This window comes from Engystomops pustulosus, chromosome 11 (genome assembly GCF_040894005.1).
Source record: "Engystomops pustulosus chromosome 11, aEngPut4.maternal, whole genome shotgun sequence".
Lineage (NCBI taxonomy): Eukaryota > Metazoa > Chordata > Amphibia > Anura > Leptodactylidae > Engystomops > Engystomops pustulosus.
The window spans coordinates 58,564,421-58,588,890 of NC_092421.1; the positions used below are offsets into that span (position 1 = coordinate 58,564,421).

The 24,470-nt window shown below is 45.1% G+C and overlaps 1 protein-coding gene across 1 annotated transcript; it reads right to left on the reverse strand.

The window, feature by feature from the left end:
• Positions 1–2,928: 2,928 nt before the first annotated feature.
• Positions 2,929–23,962, reverse strand: LOC140106367 (natural killer cells antigen CD94-like). Its single transcript, XM_072130778.1, has 6 exons — positions 23,914–23,962; positions 22,310–22,420; positions 21,769–21,909; positions 8,574–8,725; positions 5,662–5,774; positions 2,929–3,166 (listed from the first exon to the last, which is right to left on the reverse strand). Exons 2-6 carry the CDS (start codon positions 22,410–22,412, stop codon positions 3,046–3,048), a joined length of 630 nt encoding a protein of 209 aa, XP_071986879.1. The 5' UTR covers positions 22,413–22,420; positions 23,914–23,962; the 3' UTR covers positions 2,929–3,045.
• Between the last annotated feature and the right edge of the window lie 508 nt (positions 23,963–24,470).

Sequence of the window (24,470 nt, forward strand, 5' to 3'; positions counted from 1 at the left end):
GTCCATCTTCTGGGTACAGCCCTTGATGTGGGGAAAAGTGCCATAGAATATGCAAAGGGTCTCCTCTTTGTGTAGAGGGACAGAGTCCTTTGAAGGAATCTCTGCTGGGGCAGAGGAAGGGTGCTATCATAGCACATGACAGTGGGCAGTTCAAGGAGAGTCTCTTGACTGAAATAAATAAGGGTGAGAGTCCCAGGAAAGTTTCTGGCTCTTTAGGGATAGGCAGAAATAAATATTTACAATAGGCACAGTACCTGAAGAGGGCTACAGCCCATCAGGGGTTAATCAGATGCATCCTCACTGGGTTCAGCAGGGACAGGATCCAAAGTCAGCAGGGAATCCTGTGCATCCGCAGCGGTGGTAGGAGCCGGCTGGGGACACCCGGTGGCAGTAGCAGGTATTGCAGATTCAGCAGCATCCTCGGAGTTGCCAGCGGAGGGCCTCACCTCGGCCTCGAGGCTGCGGAGGTGCCGGTGCTGAAGTAGGTCTCTCCGGTGTAGGCTCTGGTCTCGCAGGTTGTCGGGCAGGTGCCGGAACTGGAGCAGGAGCAGCCGGAGGGTCAGGAACCACAACAGCAGGTATGGCAGGCTGGTCGGCAAGAGCAGTAGGCCTCGGTGCAGGTTGCAAGGTAGCAGTAGGCCCAGGCGCTGGCTCGACAGTAGTTGGGGCCTCCCTATGTGGCGCCTCCACGTGGGCCCGCGGTACCAGCATGGTAGCCGGGAGAGGCACTAGGAACCGCCCGGGTGGTACTTGGCACTCCGTCACCGTCTGGAGGTACGTCCTGGTGACGAAGGCTCGGGTCAGTCCACGATGCAGCCGGTGCCCAGCGAAGGACCTCCGGACCGGGTGAGCGGAGACCACAATCATGGTCTCCAGAACTTCCAAGAACTCCGGTTGTTCCACGGAAGGGAATGGCCGAGGACCCCACATGGTGTTGACCTCACTGTCCAAGATCCACACTCGTTCTGGCGTTTCGTTGAGGCGGGGCAGGAAGTCCGCTTCGTGCCAGAGGGAGGAGTCCAAGTCCTTCCCGCCAAGAGCTGTGGCGGGCTCTATTTTTTCCTGCGCCACAGGAGGCGGGGTTCGCGCCATTCGCGCGTGGGTGGAGCTTGATGTGTCATCTGGGTTTCCCGCCAGTGAAGGTTTTGGCGGGCTGGAATTACTTGCTGCGCCACAGTTTCGTGAGGTAAAATGCTTCAGGCGCGGCAGCGCCGGATGTAGCAGAGCTGACAACGTTCTTTGCAGGGGTTAACCTCTTGAGTGCTGGAGCGGTGCTCGACAGCACGTGGCAGCAGTAATACAGTTCAATGCAGAAACACACAATCACTTGGGGCCTAAACCCGAATGGCAGCAGGGTTAGGCAGCACAGTCTTTTCAATAGAAGATAGTCTTTAGTGCCAGAATAAGGCACAGAAGTATAAATCCTGTTCGTGACGCCACTTGCAACATCCCCCACCGGGGCCTAGCCTTTTCTCGGGGCCTGGAGTCAGCCGGGGCCCGCAGTACCTGAGTGGCTGGCGGTTGCGGCCTAGGCACGCTAGTGTCACGGTGCTTGGTATGGCGAACCGGAGGGCTGTCCTACAGCCTGGCAGGTCTCCAGCAGGGTGGTGTTGACAAGAAATGATGAGGGAGAGGCTGCTATAGCGGTTCTCCCTGGGCCAACCCTTTGGTGTCTAGAGTATGAGTCTCTGTGTAGTGGACAGGGTGCCTGTGATGATGGCAGCTGTAGTAGCAGGGACCAGACGGAGGCAGAGGTTGAACAAAAACAACTTACAGTTCTTTATTGGAACCGACAGGAACCGCAGCAACGTGCCTTTAACAGAATAGTGGAGTGCTGGAGATGTAGTTGGAGGGAGCCACAAGAGGTAGAGCGCCAGCCTGGATGCAGAGGGCAGGCTGGGAGGTAGCTGTGTCCTAATAGGATGCTTCAGCTTGTCCTGGAGTGCTTCAGGTATCACCCTTAAAGGTAGGATGAAACCCCTTTCCTCACTAACTCTTAGCTATTAGCTCCACTCTTCAGGCAGGGGCTAGGCTCTTCCTGCTCTGGTCTGGTATGCTAGCTGTATAGAGTTTAGACTGGAGTTACTCCAGTCTGCTTCTGCAGACTCCTAGGTCTGGCTAGAACTGGTCTCTAGAACATTCCTGGCCAGGGGTTTTGTTACTCCCACTGGTCAGGTGCTGGCTACTCTTCCAATTACATCTCAGCTTACAGAAGACAGAGTGTAATACATGTGATTGGATGACACATCTTACATCACACAAAACACTTAACTCCTGCCTTACCAGGCAGGATCAACCACGGCAATGTTCCCCTGTGTCCTATAAGGACTATGTAGTGTGATGTAGTGACATGCTGTGGGGCTGACTAGACCCTACACAGGCTGCAAGCTACATGGTGGGATGTATTCACAACCACTCTTCTGCCTTGCATCGGCGAGGGTGTTGCAGATGTAATGCTGTTTTTGAGGTTACGTTACTGGCAAAATTTATGTGAACCGTGGGGAATCTACTTCACCCTCTGAATTTAGAAGATAAGTAGCTTTCATAGTGACTTGAGTGGACCGTACCATCAACCAAGAATTAGCAGTGAGAGATTTGGGTCTTAATTTTTACCATCTGTTGTAACCCTGTTCAATAAGCTACAAGGCACTAGATAATGGTATGATGTGTATTGTTTAAGTAACTTTTTATATATGTTTGTATTCCGGTATGTATTTCATGTACAAAGTTACTCCTGTGGCAAAACCAATGTATCCTCCTTACATTGCCAGCCACGGCAATGTGATTGATTTTTTTTGGGGGGGGGGGGGATGTTGGTAAAGATTTCATTAAATAAGAAAGAACTGTCAAGATCATCACCAAAAAATTTACGATGTATTAACCTATTATATAAACACACATGACACAACAGATACATTACAGGTGAGATTTTGGGGGCTTTTAATGGTCCATTACTAAGATAGTGGTCATTGCATAGTTTAGTTAGAGAATACAAGACGTTGCAGATTTTACGTTTTTTAACAATATATATTTCTCCATTCATCTTCAAAGTCTGATGGCTTTCTTTTGACAGATCCAACTGTTTGGACTACAGCACTTCTCTGAGTAATAAATGGATGATCTCAGTACACAATGATCTGCTTCAGAAGTTTTTTTGAAACTGAACCTTTTAAAGAGAATATAAACATTTGTGTCAGCATCAAAGCCTTGAAAACAACGAAAATAAATGTTTCTTTGCATTTGTCCCACAGATTTTTTTTTCCAGAAAGCAGCACTCCAAGCATATATGTTTAGTTTATGTGTGGACAAGGAGATGGCTTATTTCATAGGGAATTTACCACATCCCCCAAGTGTTACACTATGCTAGCAGCTTGCAGTAAAGAAAGAAAATGAGATTTTTATTTATAATTTTATTTTTATAATTTTCACAATATTCCCAATGTAAACCATATGCTAATGAGGGAGTTGGTGCACCTGATATTCCTGCCTGGACCACTGCCCTCCTCTTCCAGTGTTGCCCAGTGCTTACCACAAGACATATCTCCTGCTTATCTGATAGAGAGAGTAGTTGCCCTAGGCAGGAGTAGCAGTGCTCCGTGGGCTGAGAACGTGACCTGGGTGCACTATCCGCCTTATTGGCTTACAGAACAAATTAGTAAACTCTAAGAATGGACAGAAATAATAAAAGGCATGTTGAAAATCATAGTGTATTTCTCCATGCCATGCTGCAAGGAGATTATAAAAAATAACATTTTCTCCATAGTTTCCTCTTCTTCCTCCAAAAAATTGTCAGCCTTCAGTTGAGTACATAGGAGAGTGGTGTTCAGGATGTGGAGTAGGTGTGTTTTCCCAAATCACCTTTCTTTTCAAGATTTGGGATGTGGTGAAAACTATCCCATCCATGTTGAGAACTGTTTAACCAAAAGTTGAGCAACTATTTATGTGACTTTGTGGTATAAATTAGACAGGAAGGGGGAACAGAAGGCAATATAAAACTTAACTTTTAATACATTATAGTTATAAAATTGTTTACAAACCAGGGCCGCAGTATACACCATTGTGTCTCTTTATGGACCACTGTCCTAGGCGTGTAAAGTGTGTTATCTTTCATGGACCCCCCTCCTTGGTGGGTTTGGAAACGCGTTGGGAAGACTTTTGTAGGCAGTCATAGGGTTGTCTCAGTTTATAGGGACTTCATGGTACTGTCCTTGTTAGAATGGGAGGTTTTTTTTATGGGGAACAGGGAAAGAATAGCTACAGGGAGATCTTAGATGCAGTGCTTCCATCTTCTCCTGGTCTGGGACCTCCTGTGGCAGCTACACCCTGTTTACCAGCCTACCATCCGAGCTGCTGCTCCTCTATATGGGTGAGATCATTCCTTTTTTCATTTGTATTACTTTTGATGTGATCCTCCATTTTGTATACTGTACAGTGTGGTCCTGGTTTGTAGTTATATAGCTATTATGTATAAAAAGTTAAGTTTTATATTGCCTTCCATTCACCCTTCCTGTTTAAGTTTTTGGCTGGTAATTGTTTTCATCTTATTTTGATGTGTGTGTTGTGAACTGGTTTTGGTCTTCTGTTTGGCATTCAAGATCGATTTCTTGTGTTGACTTTGTGGTATAGGTGCAATTGGAAAGTAACCCAATTAAAGATAGCTTCGCTCCCAAATAGAGACATCTTAATCTACACTTTTCAGTAAGCTTGCGGTTGTACATACTTTCCCCATAGACGGCAATGCCCACACGGTACCGCTCCGTAAACGAGAAAAAGATTGGACATGTCTTATGTTTCCCCATATGTACGTCCCATACGCAATGAATTTCTATGTAGAGGGGAGGGGTCACCCCTCCACCTCTCCACGGCACCGGATGTGAGCCCACCCGGCTATAGCCCATCAAGCATACGTTCATGTTAATTTATACGTTCCGAATTGTACCGCATTTTACTGGGGATTTTGGCACACGCAATCGAATTTTGGTGAATCGGCGCTGGCTTTCATGCGTCGGGGCAGGCTGTCGGACGAGCCGACTGATTTCGGACTATGCGCAGGACTTAACACTTAAATTGTGACGCAAGCCAAGCGCTTACATGCACCGGGAAGAAGAAGGTGAACTCCTGATAGGGGAAGCGACAGATGCAGGATATCGGGCGCACGCTAGTAGCGAATTGCAGCAGCTGTGCATCATCATCGGGAAACGCACCATGGGGATCGCCCAGGGACGGGTAAGTAAATGTACCCATTGTCATTTTAACCATGAGTTTATCACTAATTTTATGTCTATTTATTTCATATAGATATTCTCTTATCCTTTGCTTGGTTGGTTCATTTTAACTTTAAACAAATCCCTTAAAGAAATGACTAAGCAGTCTGCACCAGAATTCTGTCATGGACTACACATAAAAACATGTTCAAATTAGTCGCACAAGTATTTCTGAAGCGTTTCCGACAGTATCACAGCTGCAACACAGTACTGTGCACAGTTATGGTGCATATTCGCACTGGCCCCGACTCTTATGTTGGCAAATCCGACAGAAATGGGGTTATGCCTCTTGAACTGAGTGCACCATAAAAAAAATCTGGTGCACACAGTTCCTGCATATCAGGCGCATGCAGCTTTATGTAATAGTAAATCTGGGCCATTGTGAATGGATACTTACTGAAATTCTTTGCAGGATTCACAATTCACCCAAGTCCAGTTTCTAATGTTGTTATCAAAATGAAGTCCAATCCAATGTCTGGAGACTCTATCAATTATTTTATCTAAAAAAATCTTTTAGAAAACAAATAGTACAGCAATTATACATACAAAAAGATGCCATCTTTACTTCTCTGGAGAACATCTTAAAGGACATCTACCAGCAGTGCACCAAGCACACTGACATACTGGTGTGTGCCTCCTCTGGCAGGAGCTGCTATGCTTTTAGTTTCTTATGCTCTTGTTTTTAACCCATTAGCAATCTGTGACGTATCTGTATGTCACATGTTGGCTCCCGCTGTTTGGAGAGAGGGGTCTGAAAAATAAATTTAAAAAAGTTTTTAAAAAGTAAATAGAAAAAACTTAAATTCTAATCACCCCCCCTCTTTCCCTAGAACTGATGTAAATACAAACAGTACAAACACGGTATGGAATATTAAATACCATCACTATGAAGTGCAATTTGTGACGCAGACAAACACGTCCTCCCACAGGATTTTGCTTGGAAAAATAAAAAAGTTATAGATTTTTGAAGCTGGGGAAAGTGAAAATGGAAATGCAAAAACAAAAAAAGGGCTTGGTCATTAACTCCTTAACGCTCTGCGCCGTAGCTCTACGGCGCAGAGGTATAAGGGTTGTATGAAGAGGGCTCACGGGCTGAGTCCTCTTCATACAAAGGTGGGGGTTTTTGCATATTGCAGAAAACCCCCACCGCTAATAACCCCTCCGTTGCCGCCGGCAAAGTCGTCGGCGGCATTTAAAAGACGGCGCACGGGCGGTCAGTTGCCATGGTAGCCTCGGGTCTTCGTTTGACCCGAGGATACATGGCTTCTGCATATCCATTACAATGAGCCTGTGGCTCATTGTAATGTATAGTGTGCAAAAATGCCATATACTGCGATACAGAAGTATTGCAGTATATGGTAAGAGCGATCTGACCATCTAGGGTTAATGTACCCTAGATGGTCTAAAAAATAGTGAAAAAAAAAATAAAAAAAAAGTTTAAAAAATAAAAAAAAATAATAAAATATTAAAAGTTCAAATCACCCCCCTTTCCCTAGAACGGATATAAAACATAATAAACAGTAAAAATCACAAACATATTAGGTATCGTTGCGTCCCAAAATGCCCGATCTATCAAAATATAAAAACGGTTACAGGCGGCGGTGACCTCCGAGGCGGGAAATGGCGCCCAAATGTCCGAAATGCGACTTTTACACCTTTTTACATAACATAAAAAATAAAATAAAAAATGATCAAAATGTTTCACAGACTTCAAAATGAAAACAATGAAAACTTCGCCTCATTTTGCAAAAAATGACCCCTCACACATCTCCGTGCGCCAAAGTATGAAAAAGTTATTAGCGTCAGAAGATGGCAAAAACATTTTTTTCTTTTTTGTACACATTCGTTTAATTTTTGAAAATGTATTAAAACACAATAAAACCTGTATAAATTTGGTATCACTGCGATCGCACCGAACCAAAGAATAAAGTAGGTGTGTTATTTGGAGCGAATAGTGAAAGTCGTAAAAACTGAGCCCACAAGAACGTGACGTTTTTTTTTTTCAATTTTTCCACATTTGGAATTTTTTTCAGCTTCGCAGTACACGGCATGTTAAAATAAATAACATTATGGGAAAGTAAAATTTGTTACGCACAAAATAAGCCCTCACACAGGTCTGTACACATAAAAATGAAAAAGTTATGGATTTTTGAAGTTGGAGAGCGAGAAATGAGCCGAAAAACCCTGCGTCCTTAAGGGGTTAAGGGGTTTCGACATTATGAAAACGCCTGAGGGGTTCCAGGCTCCATTACCACCTATCATTTTTTTAATCATTTTAAAGGATTAAAAAAAAAAAAAAGGCCATAAGACGTTAAAAGAAGAGCAGATCCTGCTAGAAGGAACACTCACCAGTATGTCAGTGTGGTCGGTCCTTAAAGTCTGGATTTGTGCTGGTCAGATGTATCTTAGAGGTTAATACATTTTCATTTGAGCCCCAAGGAAAAGACCCTTTAAGAGGACTTCATGTCTATTACTTTCCAAACAATTACTTATCTATTGTTTGTTACTTTTTTTTGGCATCTAGGTAGCTTGTTTTTTTCCTTTGGTGAGTTTATAGAAACCCTGATGAACACTGAACTGTTTCAAAATAAATAAAAACTTGACTCATCGTATTATGGACAAATATTGAAAACAAAACTTATTTTTATCTGAACAAAAACAGATAGCATTCAGTGGGTCAGATTTCCCAAAAAAGCCTTTTGTGGCTTTTATAGCTCTGACTCTAGTGTCTCATGGGAATCTTTATTTAAAGGGCATCTACCATCAGGATCAATGATGTAAACCAAGTACACTGACATACTGGTGAGTGCCCCCTCTGGCAGGATCCACTCTTCTTTTAGCTTTATGGCCTGTTTTTTACATAAAAAAGCTTGTATACTTATGCTAATGAGCCTTAGGGGCTCCCGCCTCTATAGATGTTAACGGAGCCTGGAGCCCCTCAGGCTCATTTGCATAATTTGTAAAGCCTTTTTGTTCTTCTTGAAAACAAAGTTATAGGAAGTTTAAAGAAGAGCAGAAACAGCCAGAGGGAGCACACACCTGTGTACTTGGTTTACAATCTTTGATCCTGGTGGTAGTGGTAGTAATGATAACTAAGCCCAAGTATCAACAGTATCTTAGAGCCATAATGTAAAATCTGCACAGGGCCAGGAAAGATACGCCATATAGGGCCCTAAGGTTCCTGTGCCCAAGTGGTTCTGCACCCTCTCTATTTACGCCCCTACCAAGTATTATGTATGACAGGGCTTTATTAAACATTGCGCCAATGTCACATTTGTCTTACTCTGTGTTTATTATGAACATACATACCATCTGCTCCTGATTCTCTATTACCAGAAGATGAGATTTCATCCCTTCACAAAAGGCTTGGCTCTCATTCCAACTTTTATGCTGGTTATTACTAGGAATGTAGTAGCAGTTTTCCTGGAAGAGCTTCCAGTCAACAGGACAAATCCTACATTCTGCAAGGAGATGACAGGATCATGAAAGCGCAGGAAAAACATACTTGTCAGGCCATTGTGTGGGCTCCAGTTGTCCATACAAACATTGCAAATCTTTTAGATTTTGTTTTACACAATACATATGGTCACATGTTACACAAATGTCAACCGAATGTTATATGTATTGTTTTTTGATTAAACAGATGTTTCTTGAGGTCAGAAAATAAAAGTAATTTTGGGATCCACCATTACAGGTCTTGTAGAAACCAGATCAGAGCAGAGTTGATGGAAACTCTGGAATGGACTTCAGAAACTCCATTAATACAGGCAAGAAATCCAAGACTGGAGTAAGGCTTGGGAGAAAAATGGTCGACTGGTCAGCACTGCTTCCAGCACTGCAAAACAACTGCCAAGGCAGAGATGACCAGAAGGGCATTGCCCATCTGGACACAAGATTTGTAGCTGGAGCAGTGAGTAGGGGACCAATGGCACTCCCGCCATTACAGCTGCGCATGTACAAAACATACATGTGTACTTCTTTGTTAAGGTGCAGTGACATATGCCCAGAACAGATCCCCTTTGGTTTCAAACACCATAAGTAGTATGACTACCGTAGTCATAAAAATCATTACAAACATTTTTTTTATAAAAATAAAATCTTCCCTTTTCCCTAGAATGCTTTTACTAATAAACAAATGTCAACTTTTTTCATTCATGAAAATTTTGAAAAATAGTGATCGAAAGGTCATCTGCAAAAAAAAAAAACACCTTACAAAGCTATTATAGGGATTAAGACATAACAAAACTATATATATTATGTATCTCTGTGATTGTACTGACCAAAAGAATTAAGAGGATGTGTCATCTGGACTACAAGGTGAAAGGCAGCTAGAAGATAGTGTAACTACAACTGTTAAAGGGGTATTCCGGAAATATGAATGTCTGACACAAAAACCCATGATGATATAAATAAATGAATACAACGATGCTCAATGTCATTAGTCACAAAACGGAGCTTAAATAATTAGATTTTATGATTTACAAAATGTATGGCCTCTCTAAAGTAGGTGGAGTTATCACTAAGATGGCCGCCACTGGAAACTACAAGTTCCATGATCCTTTAGTTCTCAGTAACTCCTCCTACCACTTATGCTCTGCTCCCGGTGATGATCTAACAGGTTTTCTTTCTCTGTTACCATAGTAATGATGTGTAACTGCCATCACCACAACACTGGCCATACTGGATGCACTGCAACCAACCGACTACAGCCAAATGTAGTGCTGATCACATGACCCTGCCCAGGCAGGTACAGGACATGTGATGTAGACATGTGACCAGCGGCCATCTTCTGTCCTGCAACGGACCGCGCGGAGGAAATTAACGGACTGATTAAAGGGCCAGTAGCATTTTAGTTCTCCATTACAGTCTATGTCATCAGCATTTTCTGCTAACGGGAGCAAAATTTTAAATAACAACTAATTACACATTAGCTTATATTTTGAGTGCCCACTTGCATATGAATTATGCTGATTTCTGGAATACCCCTTTAAGCATTTTCACTGCACTTGAATGTTAAATGGTGCCACTAAATATTGACTCGTAGAAGCACATCTAACACCCCGCCACTCTTATATATCATTTGTCACTGAACGGCGTTCACACCGTCAATCAGTCACACAATTCGCCTATCCTCCCTGCCTGACGCATTTCTACATGGACTTATTTCTTTTTATTTTAGCCCATGCATCATCAGAGGCTCTAAGAGTACATTTTAAGCTTAAGAGTTAGTTCAAACACAGGCTGTTGGCTTCTAACATTGGTCTGCCAAACTGGCCGTGTCTGATATGCCGGCACTGTAGCGGCCGTAAACGCCGCGCATGCAGTGCCGGGTATTTAGAGATAAACTCCCTCCCTGCCAGGGCGGTGCTACAGCGCTCGCCTCCAATCCCGCTTAGGAACCCACGCATGACTTGCATTGGAGGCTCGCTTCTCGCAGTCAATAGAAACAGACGCCTATTGGTCAGAGTTTGAAGTAAGGATGCATCGCATCATCGGTACGTTGCTAGGGGATCTGATCGCGGTTCACCAAAACCGGGTAAGTATACAGAAGAGCCTATATCAGAGAAGCTAGAAATAGTCTCACGAGTAAAGAACAAAAGAACCATTTCACAGGTACAGATAAATGAACATATTCGCACAAGTAGAAACTAATAAAAATAAAGCAGAGGTCCTTCACTTTGCATATATAGAAACAAGCAGGATACAATAAGCTATAGGAAACAGGCAAAGTTTACAGAATCATTCAGACCATTAGGCTTTTCAGTATCCATCACATAAATCCATCTAGCCTCCCGCTGTGTGATGATTTTGTCAATGTCGCCACCTCTACAGGGGGGTTTAACCAACTCGATACCTTGGAAGTTGATGGACATATGGTCTCCTTGATGTACCTCCCATACATGGCGGGATATGGGAGTGTCATTGCCATTTTTTACGTCCCTGACATGTTTCCAAATTCTAACACAGAATTCTCTAATCGTTTTTCCAACATATTGGAGTCCACACTTACAAGTCAACAGATATACCAAACCAGTATATATATAGTATATTTACTATATATTCACCCTATCTAGTATTGTGTAAACCTGGCTATATGGGATCGTTTTGAGTTTTTATTACTTACACGTTTTGGTCAGGTTACACAATAAGCCTGATTTTTGAATTTTCTGGGTATTATGGGCCCCTGACTTTTTAAAAATGAATTAATAAAATGACTTTTTAAACGTTCTTTTCTTCAGGCAGTATGTTATAATTTTAGAACGTAACTAGAGATGAGCGAACATGCTCGTCCGAGCTTGATGCTCGGTCGAGCATTAGGGTACTCGAAACTGCTCGTTACTCGGACGAATACTTCGCCCGCTCGAGAAAATGGCAGCTCCCGCCGTTTTGCTTTTTGGCGGCCAGAAACAGAGCCAATCACAAGCCAGGAGACTCTGCACTCCACCCAGCATGACGTGGTACCCTTACACGTCGATAGCAGTGGTTGGCTGGCCAGATCAGGTGACCCTGGGATAGACTAGCCGCTGGCCGCGCTGCTCGGATCATTCTGTCTCTGGATGCCGCTAGGGAGAGAGCTGCTGCTGGTCAGGGAAAGCGTTAGGGTGTTCTATTAGCTTACTGTTAGGCAGGAGTGATTCTCAAAGAACCCAACAGCCCTTCTTAGGGCTACAATAACGTTCTACTTTTTTTATTTTAATTTGCATCTTTTACCATTTTGTGAGGAATTAGCAGGGGGACTTGCTACCGTTGTGTTTAGCTCTTAGTGGCACACATATCCATAGCAAAGACCGAAGTGGGAAAATTCAGTAGGGGTTGGATTTCTATTAGGCAATAACTCAGTGTCATCTCATCTGGCATAGTAGTGTGCTTCCTTTGATACTTGGCTAGAAAATAGCCATAGGAGAATACAAACAGCTTCTTGAAGCCTACAGTAGCGTTCTATATATTTGATTTCTGGTTGATCTGCTGGTGGCTGTAGTTTCTGCAGTGCATGTACTTGCCAATTCTGAGCAATTTGTAGTGAGACTTGCGACCGCTGTGTTCTGCGCTTAGTGGCGCACATATCCATAGCAAAGGCCGAAGTGGCAAAATTCAGTAGGGGTTGGATTTCTATTAGGCAATAACTCAGTGTCATCTCATCTGGCATAGTAGTGTGCTTCCTTTGATACTTGGCTAGAAAATAGCCATAGGAGAATACAAACAGCTTCTTGAAGCCTACAGTAGCGTTCTATATATTTGATTTCTGGTTGATCTGCTGGTGGCTGTAGTTTCTGCAGTGCATGTACTTGCCAATTCTGAGCAATTTGTAGTGAGACTTGCGACCGCTGTGTTCTGCGCTTAGTGGCGCACATATCCATAGCAAAGGCCGAAGTGGCAAAATTCAGTAGGGGTTGGATTTCTATTAGGCAATAACTCAGTGTCATCTCATCTGGCATAGTAGTGTGCTTCCTTTGATACTTGGCTAGAAAATAGCCAGAGGAGAATACAAACAGCTTCTTGAAGCCTACAGTAGCGTTCTATATATTTGATTTCTGGTTGATCTGCTGGTGGCTGTAGTTTCTGCAGTGCATGTACTTGCCAATTCTGAGCAATTTGTAGTGAGACTTGCGACCGCTGTGTTCTGCGCTTAGTGGCGCACATATCCATAGCAAAGGCCGAAGTGGCAAAATTCAGTAGGGGTTGGATTTCTATTAGGCAATAACTCAGTGTCATCTCATCTGGCATAGTAGTGTGCTTCCTTTGATACTTGGCTAGAAAATAGCCAGAGGAGAATACAAACAGCTTCTTGAAGCCTACAGTAGCGTTCTATATATTTGATTTCTGGTTGATCTGCTGGTGGCTGTAGTTTCTGCAGTGCATGTACTTGCCAATTCTGAGCAATTTGTAGTGAGACTTGCGACCGCTGTGTTCTGCGCTTAGTGGCGCACATATCCATAGCAAAGGCCGAAGTGGCAAAATTCAGTAGGGGTTGAATTTCTATTAGGCAATAACTCAGTGTCATCTCATCTGGCATAGTAGTGTGCTTCCTTTGATACTTGGCTAGAAAATAGCCAGAGGAGAATACAAACAGCTTCTTGAAGCCTACAGTAGCGTTCTATATATTTGATTTCTGGTTGATCTGCTGGTGGCTGTAGTTTCTGCAGTGCATGTACTTGCCAATTCTGAGCAATTTGTAGTGAGACTTGCGACCGCTGTGTTCTGCGCTTAGTGGCGCATATATCCAGAGCAAAGGCCGAAGTGGCAAAATTCAGTAGGGGTTGGATTTCTATTAGGCAATAACTCAGTGTCATCTCATCTGGCATAGTAGTGTGCTTCCTTTGATACTTGGCTAGAAAATAGCCATAGCAATAGGATAGGATTGTTTGGTTTTAAAAACTCAAAAAAAAACAAAAAACACAAAAAAAAAAAAAAAACACAAAAAAACACCAAAAAAAACAAAAAGAAGTAAAAAAAAAAAAAAAGTTATAACTCTCATTTTAAAAATGTTTAACCCGAGGGCTAGGGGTAGAGGACGAGGGCGGGGACGTGGGCGTCCAACTACTGCAGGGGTCAGAGGCCGTGGTCCTGGGCGGGGTGAGACACCACCTGCTGATGAGGGAGCAGGGGAACGCCGCAGAGCTACACTCCCTAGGTTCATGTCTGAAGTTACTGGGACTCGTGGTAGAGCACTGTTGAGGCCAGAACAGTGCGAACAGGTGATGTCGTGGATTGCCGACAATGCTTCGAGCAATTTGTCCACCAGTCAGTCTTCCACGCAGTCCACCCATGTCACCGAAATCGGCACTCCTCCAGCTCCTGCACCTCAGCCTCCTCCCCCCCAGTCTGCCCCCTCCCAGCAAAATTTGCCATTTGAACCGGCATACTCTGAGGAACTGTTTTCTGGACCCTTCCCACAGTCACAAACCACTTGTCCGGTTGCTGATGAGCAATTTTCCGATGCCCAGGTTTTCCACCAGTCACAGTCTGTGGGTGATGATGACCTTCTTGACGTAGTGGAAGTGTGTAAAGAGGTGTCCGACGATGAGGAGACACGGTTGTCAGACAGTGGGGAAGTTGTTGTCAGGGCAGGAAGTCCGAGGGGGGAGCAGACTGAGGGATCGGAGGATGATGAGGTGACAGACCCAAGCTGGGTTGAGAGGCCGGGTGAACACAGTGCTTCTGAGACGGAGGAGAGTCCTCGACCTGAACAGGTTGGAAGAGGCAGTGGTGGGGCCAGACGGAGAGGCAGGGCCAGAGCTGGTGCATCAGCGCCACTGTCAACTAGTGAAGCTCCCGTGGTGAGGGCTCTTGCGGCGAGGGCTAGATCTTCAGAAGTGTGGAGGTTCTTTAAGGAAACACCGGATGACCGACGGACTGTGGTGTGCAACATTTGCCAAACCAGGCTCAGCAGGGGTTCCACCACTACTAGCTTAACTACCACCAGTATGCACAGGCATATGAATGCTAAGCACCCCACTCAGTGGCAACAAGCCCGTTCACCTCCGGCCGTGCACACCACTGCTCCTTCCCCTGTGTCAGCTGCTAGTCAGCCCCCTGCCCAGGACCCTGGCACAAAAACCCCATCGTCGCCTCCACGATCCTCCACAGCATCCACCAGCGTTCAGCTCTCCATACCCCAGACGCTGGAGCGGAAACGCAAATATAGTGCAACCCACCCGCACGCCCAAGCCCTTAATGTGCACATCTCCAGATTGCTTAGCCTGGAGATGCTGCCCTATAGGCTAGTAGAGACCGAGGCCTTTCGCAACCTCATGGCGGCGGCCGCCCCTCGGTATTCGGTCCCCAGCCGCCACTACTTTTCCCGATGTGCCGTCCCAGCCCTGCACCAGCACGTATCAGACAACATCATCTGTGCCCTGACCAACGCCGTTTCTGACAAGGTCCACCTGACCACGGACACGTGGACGAGTGCTGCCGGGCAGGGCCACTATATATCGCTGACGGCACATTGGGTTAACTTGGTGGAGGCTGGGACCGAGTCTGACCCTGGGGCTGCTCATATACTGCCGACGCCGAGGATTGCGGGGCCTACCTCGGTCCAGGTGTTTCAGGCCTACTATGCCTCCTCCTCCTCCCACCCCTCCTCCACCTCCTCCTCCGAACTACCATCCGTGGGCACGGCGCCATCAGTCGGTAGCTCTAGGCACAGCAGCAGTGCCGTCGCTAAGCGACAGCAGGCGGTGCTCAAACTGCTGAGCCTAGGCGACAAAAGGCACACCGCCCAAGAGCTATTACAGGGCATCACGGCGCAGACTGATCTGTGGCTGGCACCGCTGAACCTCAAGCCGGGAATGGTTGTGTGTGACAACGGCCGTAACCTGGTGGCGGCTCTGCAACTCGGCAGACTGACACATGTGCCATGCCTGGCCCATGTGTTAAATCTGATAGTGCAGCGTTTCCTCAAGACATACCCCAATCTGTCTGATTTGCTCACGAAGGTGCGCCGCATCTGTGCGCATTTCAGGAAGTCCAGCCCAGATGCTGCCACTCTCAGGGCAGCGCAGCGCCGCCTCCAACTGCCCGCTCACCGACTGTTGTGCGACGTGCCCACGAGGTGGAATTCAACACTGACCATGTTATCCAGAGTTTACCAGCAGCGCAGAGCGATTGTAGACTGCCAGATGTCAACTTCCACCAGAACTGGTAGTCAGGTCAGTCAGCTTCCTCAAGTCTACAATGAGGAGTGGACGTGGATGTCTGATATCTGTCAGGTGCTGAGTAACTTTGAGGAGTCAACACAGATGGTCAGTGGCGATGCCGCCATCATCAGCCTCACCATCCCGCTGCTTGGCCTGTTGAAAAACTCTCTGGTCAGCATGAAGTCGGAAGCTTTGCGCTCGTCACAAGAGACGGGGGAAGAATATTCCCTTGTTGATAGCCAAAGCACCCTGAGGTCTGTTTCTCAGCGCATATCGGAGGAGGTGGAGGTGGAGGAGGATGAGGAGGAAGAGGAGGAGAATGTTGGCGAGACACAAGAGGGGACCATTGTTGAGTCCTTCACTGTTCAGCGTGTATGGGCAGGAGAAGAGGAGTTGGAGGAGTTGGAGGAGGAGGAAATGGACAGTCAGGCCAGTGAGGGGAGTGAATTCTTACGCGTTGGTACTCTGGCGCATATGGCAGATTTCATGCTAGGCTGCCTATCCCGTGACCCTCGCGTTCAAAGAATTTATTCCAGCACCGATTACTGGGTGTTCACTCTCCTGGACCCACGGTACAAGCAAAATCTTCCCACTCTCATCCCTGGAGAGGAAAGGAGTGTGAGAATGCATGAATACCAGCAGGCCCTGGTGCACAAGCTGAAACAGTATTTCCCTTCTGACAGCGCTAGCGGCAGAGTGCGTAGTTCTGCGGGACAAGTAGCGAGGGAGAGTAGGCGAGCAGGCAGCTTGTCCAGCACTGGCAAGGGTACGCTTTACAAGGCTTTTGCCAGCTTTATGTCACCCCAGCAAGACACTGTCACCTGTCCCCAGTCTCGGCAGAGTAGGGCTGATCTTTACAGAAAGATGGTGAGGGAGTACGTAGCTGACCATACCATCGTCCTAAATGATCACACAGCTCCCTACAACTACTGGGTTTCAAAGCTGGACATGTGGCACGAACTGGCGCTGTACGCCTTGGAGGTTCTTGCCTGCCCTGCCGCTAGCGTCTTGTCCGAGCGGGTTTTCAGTGCAGCTGGTGGCATCATCACCGATAAGCGTACACGCCTGTCGACTGACAGCGCTGACAGGCTGACGCTTATTAAAATGAATAAAGGCTGGATTTCTCAGAATTTCCAATCTCCACCAGGTGAAGGAAGCTCAACCTGAATAATTGATCCACTCCTCCTCCTCCTCCTCATTTTCCTCCTTCTCCTCCTCTTTGTACAGTAAAGCAGAGGAAAATGGCTATTTTTTGACAGGGCCCACTGGCTCTTGCTATAGTACTTCATGCATTTAATTTTTCTGGAGGGCCACCTACCCGGTCCTCTGTTTGAAACAATTTTTGTGAGTGCCACATACAGGCACTCAATCTATTCCATTTTTCTGGAGGGCCACCTACCCGGTCCTCTGTTTTAAAAAATTTTTGGGACTGCCACATACAGGCACTCAATCTATTCCATTTTACTGCAGGGCCACCTACCTGCTCCTCTGGTTTGAACAATTTTTGGGACTGCCACATACAGGCACTCAATCTATTCCATTTTACTGGAGGGCCACCTACCTGCTCCTCTGGTTTGAAACATTTTTGGGACTGCCACATACAGGCACTCAATCTATTCCATTTTACTGCAGGGCCACCTACCTGCTCCTCTGGTTTGAACAATTTTTGGGACTGCCACATACAGGCACTCAATCTATTCCATTTTACTGCAGGGCCACCTACCTGCTCCTCTGGTTTGAACAATTTTTGGGACTGCCACATACAGGCACTCAATCTATCCCATTTTACTGGAGGGCCACCTACCTGCTCCTCTGGTTTGAAAAATGTTTGGGACTGCCACATACAGGCACTATCCAAATTAAATTGTCTCCATAGCAGCCTCCACACGTTGTCTCCATTGCTACCTCCAAAAGTCGTCCATATAGCTGCCTCCATACATCGTCCCTTTATCAAACGAGGTGTGTCAGGCAGAAATTTGGGTTGTTTTCATGGATTCCACATCAAAGTTGTTAACTTTGTCGCCACCCTGCTGTGTTATCCACAAAATATACTGGCAAACTTTTACCATTTAGGGATATTATTTCAGCGCTTCTTGCGCATCTGTTTACATTCCCCTCACCCGGCATATCCTAAACTTATAAGAACGCTACTACACTTGATCTTATACAAAAGGTTCTTAGAAGTGCTGTTTGGGGAGTAGCCTAGAGACAGGGGCTTGGATTGGCGAAAGCTCGCCTGGCAGCGGAACGCCAGCTCCATGCGCATCATGCGCTTCTTGCGCATCTGTTTACATTCCCCTCACCCGCCATATCCCAAACTTATAAGAACGCTACTACACTTAACTTGGTGCAGGCTGGGACCGAGTCTGACCCTGGGGCTGGTCATATACTGCCGACGCAGAGAATTGCGGGGCCTACCTCGGTCCAGGTCTCAAAGGCCTACTATACCTCCTCCCACCCCTCCTCCACCTCCTCCTCCTCCGAATTACCATCCGTGGGCATGGCGCCATCAGTCGGTAGCTCTAGGCACAGCAGCAGTGCCGTCGCTAAGCGACAGCAGGCGGTGCTGAAACTGCTGAGCCTAGGCGATAAAAGGCACACCGCCCAAGAGCTATTACAGGGCATTCCACATCAAAGTTGTTAACTTTGTCGCCACCCTGCTGTGTAATCCCCAAAATATACTTGCAAACTTTTACCATTTAGGGATATTATTTCAGCGCTTCTTGCGCATCTGTTTACATTCCCCTCACCCGCCATATCCTAAACTTATAAGAACGCTACTACACTTGATCTTATACAAAAGGTTCTTAGAAGTGCTGTTTGGGGAGTAGCCTATAGACAGGGGCTTGGATTGGCGAAAGCTCGCCTGGCAGCGGAGCGCCAGCTCCATGCCAAGATCCAACTAACATAGTTTTAACTGCAGCACCTTTAATCTACTACTAGTTCACTGCCTCCATACATGGTCCCCTTATCAAACGAGCTGTGTCAGGCAGAATTTTGGGTTGTTTTCATGGCTTCCATGTTAACTTTGTCGCCACCCTGCTGTGTAATCCACAAAATATACTGGCAAACTTTTATCATGTACCGATATTATTTGAGCGCTTCTTGCTCACCTCCTTTGGTTCCTCTCTGCCACCCATTGGTTTGAAGCCTGAGTCCATTTAGGGTATGTCGCCATGACACTCTCTAGCCTGCTGCCGCTGCCTCTGCATGCCGTCCCCTATAGTGTCAGGGTCAATTATTGGATGTTTTAGATGCTATCTAGCTTCATTCTGTCACTCTGTCATGGCCATGCTGTTGCCCATAATTTTGGCATAATGGTGCGATTATGCAGCCTCAGAGGCATCCATGCATGCTGCCCCTGCTGTTTCCTGTCCATTTCCGTGGTGTTTCCATCCTTTTCTGAGGTTCCCAGGTGTTTGGCCAAGCTTCCCTGTGCAGAGCCTTGGTCCCCTTGAAAAATGCTCGAGTCTCCCATTGACTTCAATGGGGTTCGTTATTCGAGACGAGCACTCGAGCATCGGGAAAAGTTCGTCTCGAATAACGAGTACCCGAGCATTTTAGTGTTCGCTCATCTCTAAACGTAACCCTTTTATTGAGATTAACCCTTTGGATTTAAATGGTGCCACTAAGAAGTGCATTTTTACTGCAGATAATAAGCCCTCTAATGCTCTGTACATAAAAAAATAAAAAGTTATGGCTTTTGGAATTCAAAAAATTTAAAAATGAAGATACATAAAAGAGCATTGTCTTGAAAGAGTTAACTTTCTCTTCCAATCAGTTGTGTCACCATCTCTGTTATTGTTAAGTATAAGGGTTCCATGTGGTGCAATACCACACATAGCCATTGGATGACAGGGATACTACTTCTAAGAAATAATAATCTAGGGAAGTACAAAAAATGTGCTGAAAAACCTCGCCTCGGCTTATACACGAGTCAGTGATAAAAATAAATACATTAATACTCACCCTCCGGTGTCCCCGATGTTGCTCGCGGCTCCCGGCGGCTCCCGATCCCTGTCGCGGCTCCCGGCGGCTTCTTCACTCTTCACTGGCCGGGAGATCGCGCTGGCCGTCGGACACTGTGATGACGTCATCAGCGGCGACAGCGCGGCATCACAGTGTGCGACGGCCAGCGCGATCTCCCGGCCAGGGAAGAGTGAAGAAGCCGTCGGGAGCCGAGATGGGGATCGGGAGCCGCGACGAACATCGGGACAACGGAGGGTGAGTATTAAGTTTATTTCTTTATCTGTATAGGGGCTGCTGTATACTACTGTGGGCTGTGCTGTATACTACTGGGGGCTGGGCTGTATACTACTGGGGGCTGTGCTGTATACTGCTGGGGGCTGTGCTGTATACTACTGGGGGCTGTGCTGTATACTGCTGGGGGCTGTGCTGTATACTGCTGGGGGCTGGGCTGTATACTGCTGGGGGCTGTGCTGTATACTACTGGGGGCTGTGCTGTATACTACTGGGGCAGGCTGTATACTGCTGGGGGCTGTGCTGTATACTACTGGGGGCTGTGCTGTATACTACTGGGGGCAGGCTGTATACTACTGGGGCAGGCTGTATACTACTGGGGGCAAGCTGTATACTACTGGGGGCAAGCTGTATACTACTGGGGGCTGGCTGTATACTACATGGGGGCTGGGTGGCTGTATACTACATGGGGGCTGGCTGTATACTACACCCTCAGCTTATACTCGAGTCAATAGGTTTTCCCAGTTTTCGGTGGTAAAATTAGGGGCCTCGGCTTATACTCGGGTCGGCTTATACTCGAGTATATACGGTAGTTGTTATTCAATAATGGACAGTATAAATATATTCCTAAAACATCTACAGAAAGCCTTTGATCTATTACCTGTTCAAACTGAGATAAATGATAAATACATTTGTATCATAAAATGAATACATTTTACTTATCATATATAGTAGAGTATAAGCTGTCCTGTTTGTAAACCCAGGCATCTACAGCAGCCCCCTCAATAATGAAATGTCCACAGCAGAGCCCCCCAAGAATGAAATGTCCAGCAGAGCCCCCTCATTAATGAACTGTCCACAGCAGCCCCCTCATTAATGAAACATCCACAGCAGAGACAATTTATCATGAAATGTCCAACAGAGCCCCCTTATTAATGAAATGTTTACAGCAGCCCCTCATTAATGAAATGTACACAGCAGAGCCCCCTCATTAGTGAAATATCTACAGAAGTCCCCTAATTAACGAAATGTCTGGAAGAACTCCCTTAAATATAATAAACTCTGTACTCACCTTTGACGTCCACTTCTCTTTGAGGCCTCTACTTCCTCTTCTCCCCATGGCATCCCAGCGTGTGCAGAGGCACGTCCATGCACTTTTCCCATGCACACACTATGATGTCATCAGGCAGCAACATGGCAGCATCATAGCGTATAGACGGGCCACTGCCTGCACTGCCGGGAAACCACAAGGAGACGAGAAGCTGTGGGGAGCACTGGAGGTGAGTACTCATTTTTTTAAATTCTCGAATATAATTTGTGCGGGGCTTTTTCAGTACTAAAATTGAGCTGAAAATCTTGCCTTATAATTGAGTATATTCCATATTCTGTGTCAATATTGACTGAAAGATTAAGGATATGTCATGGTCTACATTCAGTTCATATAAAATAAAATCTCTACTTCTTTTCAATGGACAAAAACATTAGTTATTAAATGACATTAAATGCATTTATTTTTTGTACTAAAGCATGATTAAGCCATTAACCCTTAAGACACAACGATGCAAGTGAGACTGTATCTCATTGGTTGCTATGAACAAAGAGAAATATGCATACTATTACTAATTTACATTTTGATCACCTAAAAAATCTGAAACTCCATTTACCATTTTCCTGATCATTTGCTGAATTTGGATTATTAATGCACAACTCATCTCGTAGAGCAAGCCATGTATGATTTTCTTTGAGTTCTGTGTCAAGTGTCCATTTGCATCCATTTTTCTCATTTCTGAAATGCATTTGATAATCTGAAACATAAATTATATTTATGTTTATGCAATAAAAGTCAAAATCTAATAATGCGCCAGACTTAATAAGACTCCTCTCCCCCAGACCACATAATCTTTACAAATATACAGGATCTGGAGAGACATGAAGAGTATCACATAATACTTGGTCTACCAGACCTCAAGTCACTCATTACATTGGCTTTACAGTAGTTCAAAAATGTACATTTATTGAGCGGGAGACCTCTACCCGAACAGCCAGTCCAACAAATTGACAGCCCCAACAACAATCCATGGATATGAATGGGGGGGCCTTCCATTTGCTGGAATGGCTGTTCTGCCAACAACCGGCCATATCTTCTGGTCAGGGGTCTGAACATCCGGTCTGCTCTTCTCTATGCAAAAATAAAGATCATCTTACCGATTACTCGAACTGTAGTATAAAGAATAATTGTGAAGGTTAACAGGAAAACTATGATTGTGCCATTCCGAATGTTACACGTCTTTTGCTTAATGTTTTCCATTAGAAAATCTGTCACAAAATAACAAAGCAAATTAGAATCATACATATTGTCACTCATATAACGTTTCTCAACATAACAATTCCCTGTATGTTGACTGAAATACCATAGATGGAACATACATTGTTGCATCTCAGGTCACATCCTTTTCCAAGCCACACCCTACACCTCCATACCTAAGGCAAATCCTTTATAAATGTGATACTTTTTCAGTTTTTAGACAGAATTTAGACATGTTTTCACAGTGTGAACAGACAACCCGCTTTTAACCTTCTGTATATCAAAGTCATAATAACACACAATGCAAAACCTGGTTAGATGTCAAAGGTTCATATCCTTGTGGAGGAACCAGATGTAATATATGTTCGTACATTTTACCTACCAAAACTTTTTCCTCTACTGTCTCAAACAATACATTTGACATCTAATCTATGATTAATTGCAACACCCGTTATGTAATATACTTGGCTAATTGCACTACATGCAAAATCCAATACATGGGTACGACCCCTAAAGACCAGATTATCCGAACATATCCGAGATGCTACAAAAAATTACCAATTTTCGTGGTATGTCCTGTCTCTCCAGACACTTCCATAATATACATCAAGGTAATATTACTACTTTACGAGTAACAGCAATAGCAATCTCAAACCGGCTTTTCTACCCTAGACAAAGTTTATGATGTTGACCCCTGCTCTTCCACAGAGCACAAGGTTTTATTAGGCACAGTGGCATCCATAATCCTTAAATGGAAGAACTTTGGGTTGACCACAACTCTTCTTTGACCGGGCCGTCCAGCCAAGCAATCGGGGAAAAGAACCTTGGTGAGAGAGGTAAAGAAAAACCCCAGAGATGTAGTAGCGAGATGGGAGGAAGTTTCACAAAGTCAACTATCACTGCAGCCTCCACCAGTCGGGGCTTTATGGCAGAGTCTGCCATCGGAAGCCTTTCCTCAGTGTGAGACACATGAAAGCCACATACAGTTTGCAACAAAACACACGAAAGACTCCCAGACTATAGGAAATCAGATTCTCCGTAGAACTTTTTTGTGTTAATTGTAAGCTACATGTGTGGAGAAAAAGAGGCTCTGCTCATCACCTGCCAAATACAATCCTGGCAGTAAAACATGGAGGTGGCAACATTCATGTTATGGTTGGGGGTTTCAGCTGCAGGGATAGGATGACTGGTTGCAATTGAAGGAAAGATGAATGCAGTCCAGTACAGAGATATCCTCTTCTTCCAGAGAGACTGGAGCTCGGACTGGACCGAAGGTTCACCTTCCAACAAGACAAGGACCCCAAGCACACAACTAAAATAACAAAGCAGAGGCTTCAGAACAACTCTGTGACCATTCCTGACTAGCCCAGTTACCAAAACCAGTTACAGAGATTTTAATTGAAAGATTTGTGATTCTCCACTTCTACCATAAAAATGAAATAAAATTGAAGGGAACTGGCTCTTAAAAGGTTAAATTCCATTTTGTCCCATTGCTTAGACTTACCCTTGTAAATTCAAAAATGATGATCTTGTTGTGCATTGAAAGGTGTCACTGCAATGAATGTGAGAAAAATGATGATCTTTCAGCTTTTTTTTTTTTGAGATGTGGTCACCGAAAGCCCTTAGCTACTCAAAGTCTGAGGTCAGTATTTGTCCAAACATAAAGCATACTGTTGTCATAAAATCTGAGACAACAGAGGGTAATAATTTGTATTATGTGTAAAGCATGTTTGATGTCACAATTTATAGGTTCATGAGGCCAAAGTAGAAAATTGCATTTGATGTTTCCTAATTTGGAGTCAGCAGGCATTCTTGCCCTCTTGCCCTTCATGTCAACGAGCCCACAGCTGTGTGCAGGAAGAATGAAAAAATATTGAATGGTGACAGCCATGGGTCCCCCCCCCCTGAGGGTCCGGTTACACCTGTGTATGCCATAGTTTAATTGCTGTTGGTGGCCAGTTAATCAGTTAACTCCCATAATTGATGCCAGCACCGATTGCAGGTTTTAGTGGCTGGTCACAAACCTGGACCTGAACATGATTTTAAAATTTAGAATTTTAC

Bases quoted from the DNA above. Each gene is read 5' to 3' on its own strand.
- LOC140106367 (XM_072130778.1), bottom strand. From the start codon at position 22,412: ATGGAAAACATTAAGCAAAAGACGTGTAACATTCGGAATGGCACAATC. The intron at 21,910-22,309 runs GTAAGATGATCT...TTTATGTTTCAG, and splicing joins TACTACAGTTCGAGTAATCG to ATTATCAAATGCATTTCAGA. The intron at 8,726-21,768 runs GTAAATGGAGTT...ATCTCCTTGCAG, and splicing joins AGCAAATGATCAGGAAAATG to AATGTAGGATTTGTCCTGTT.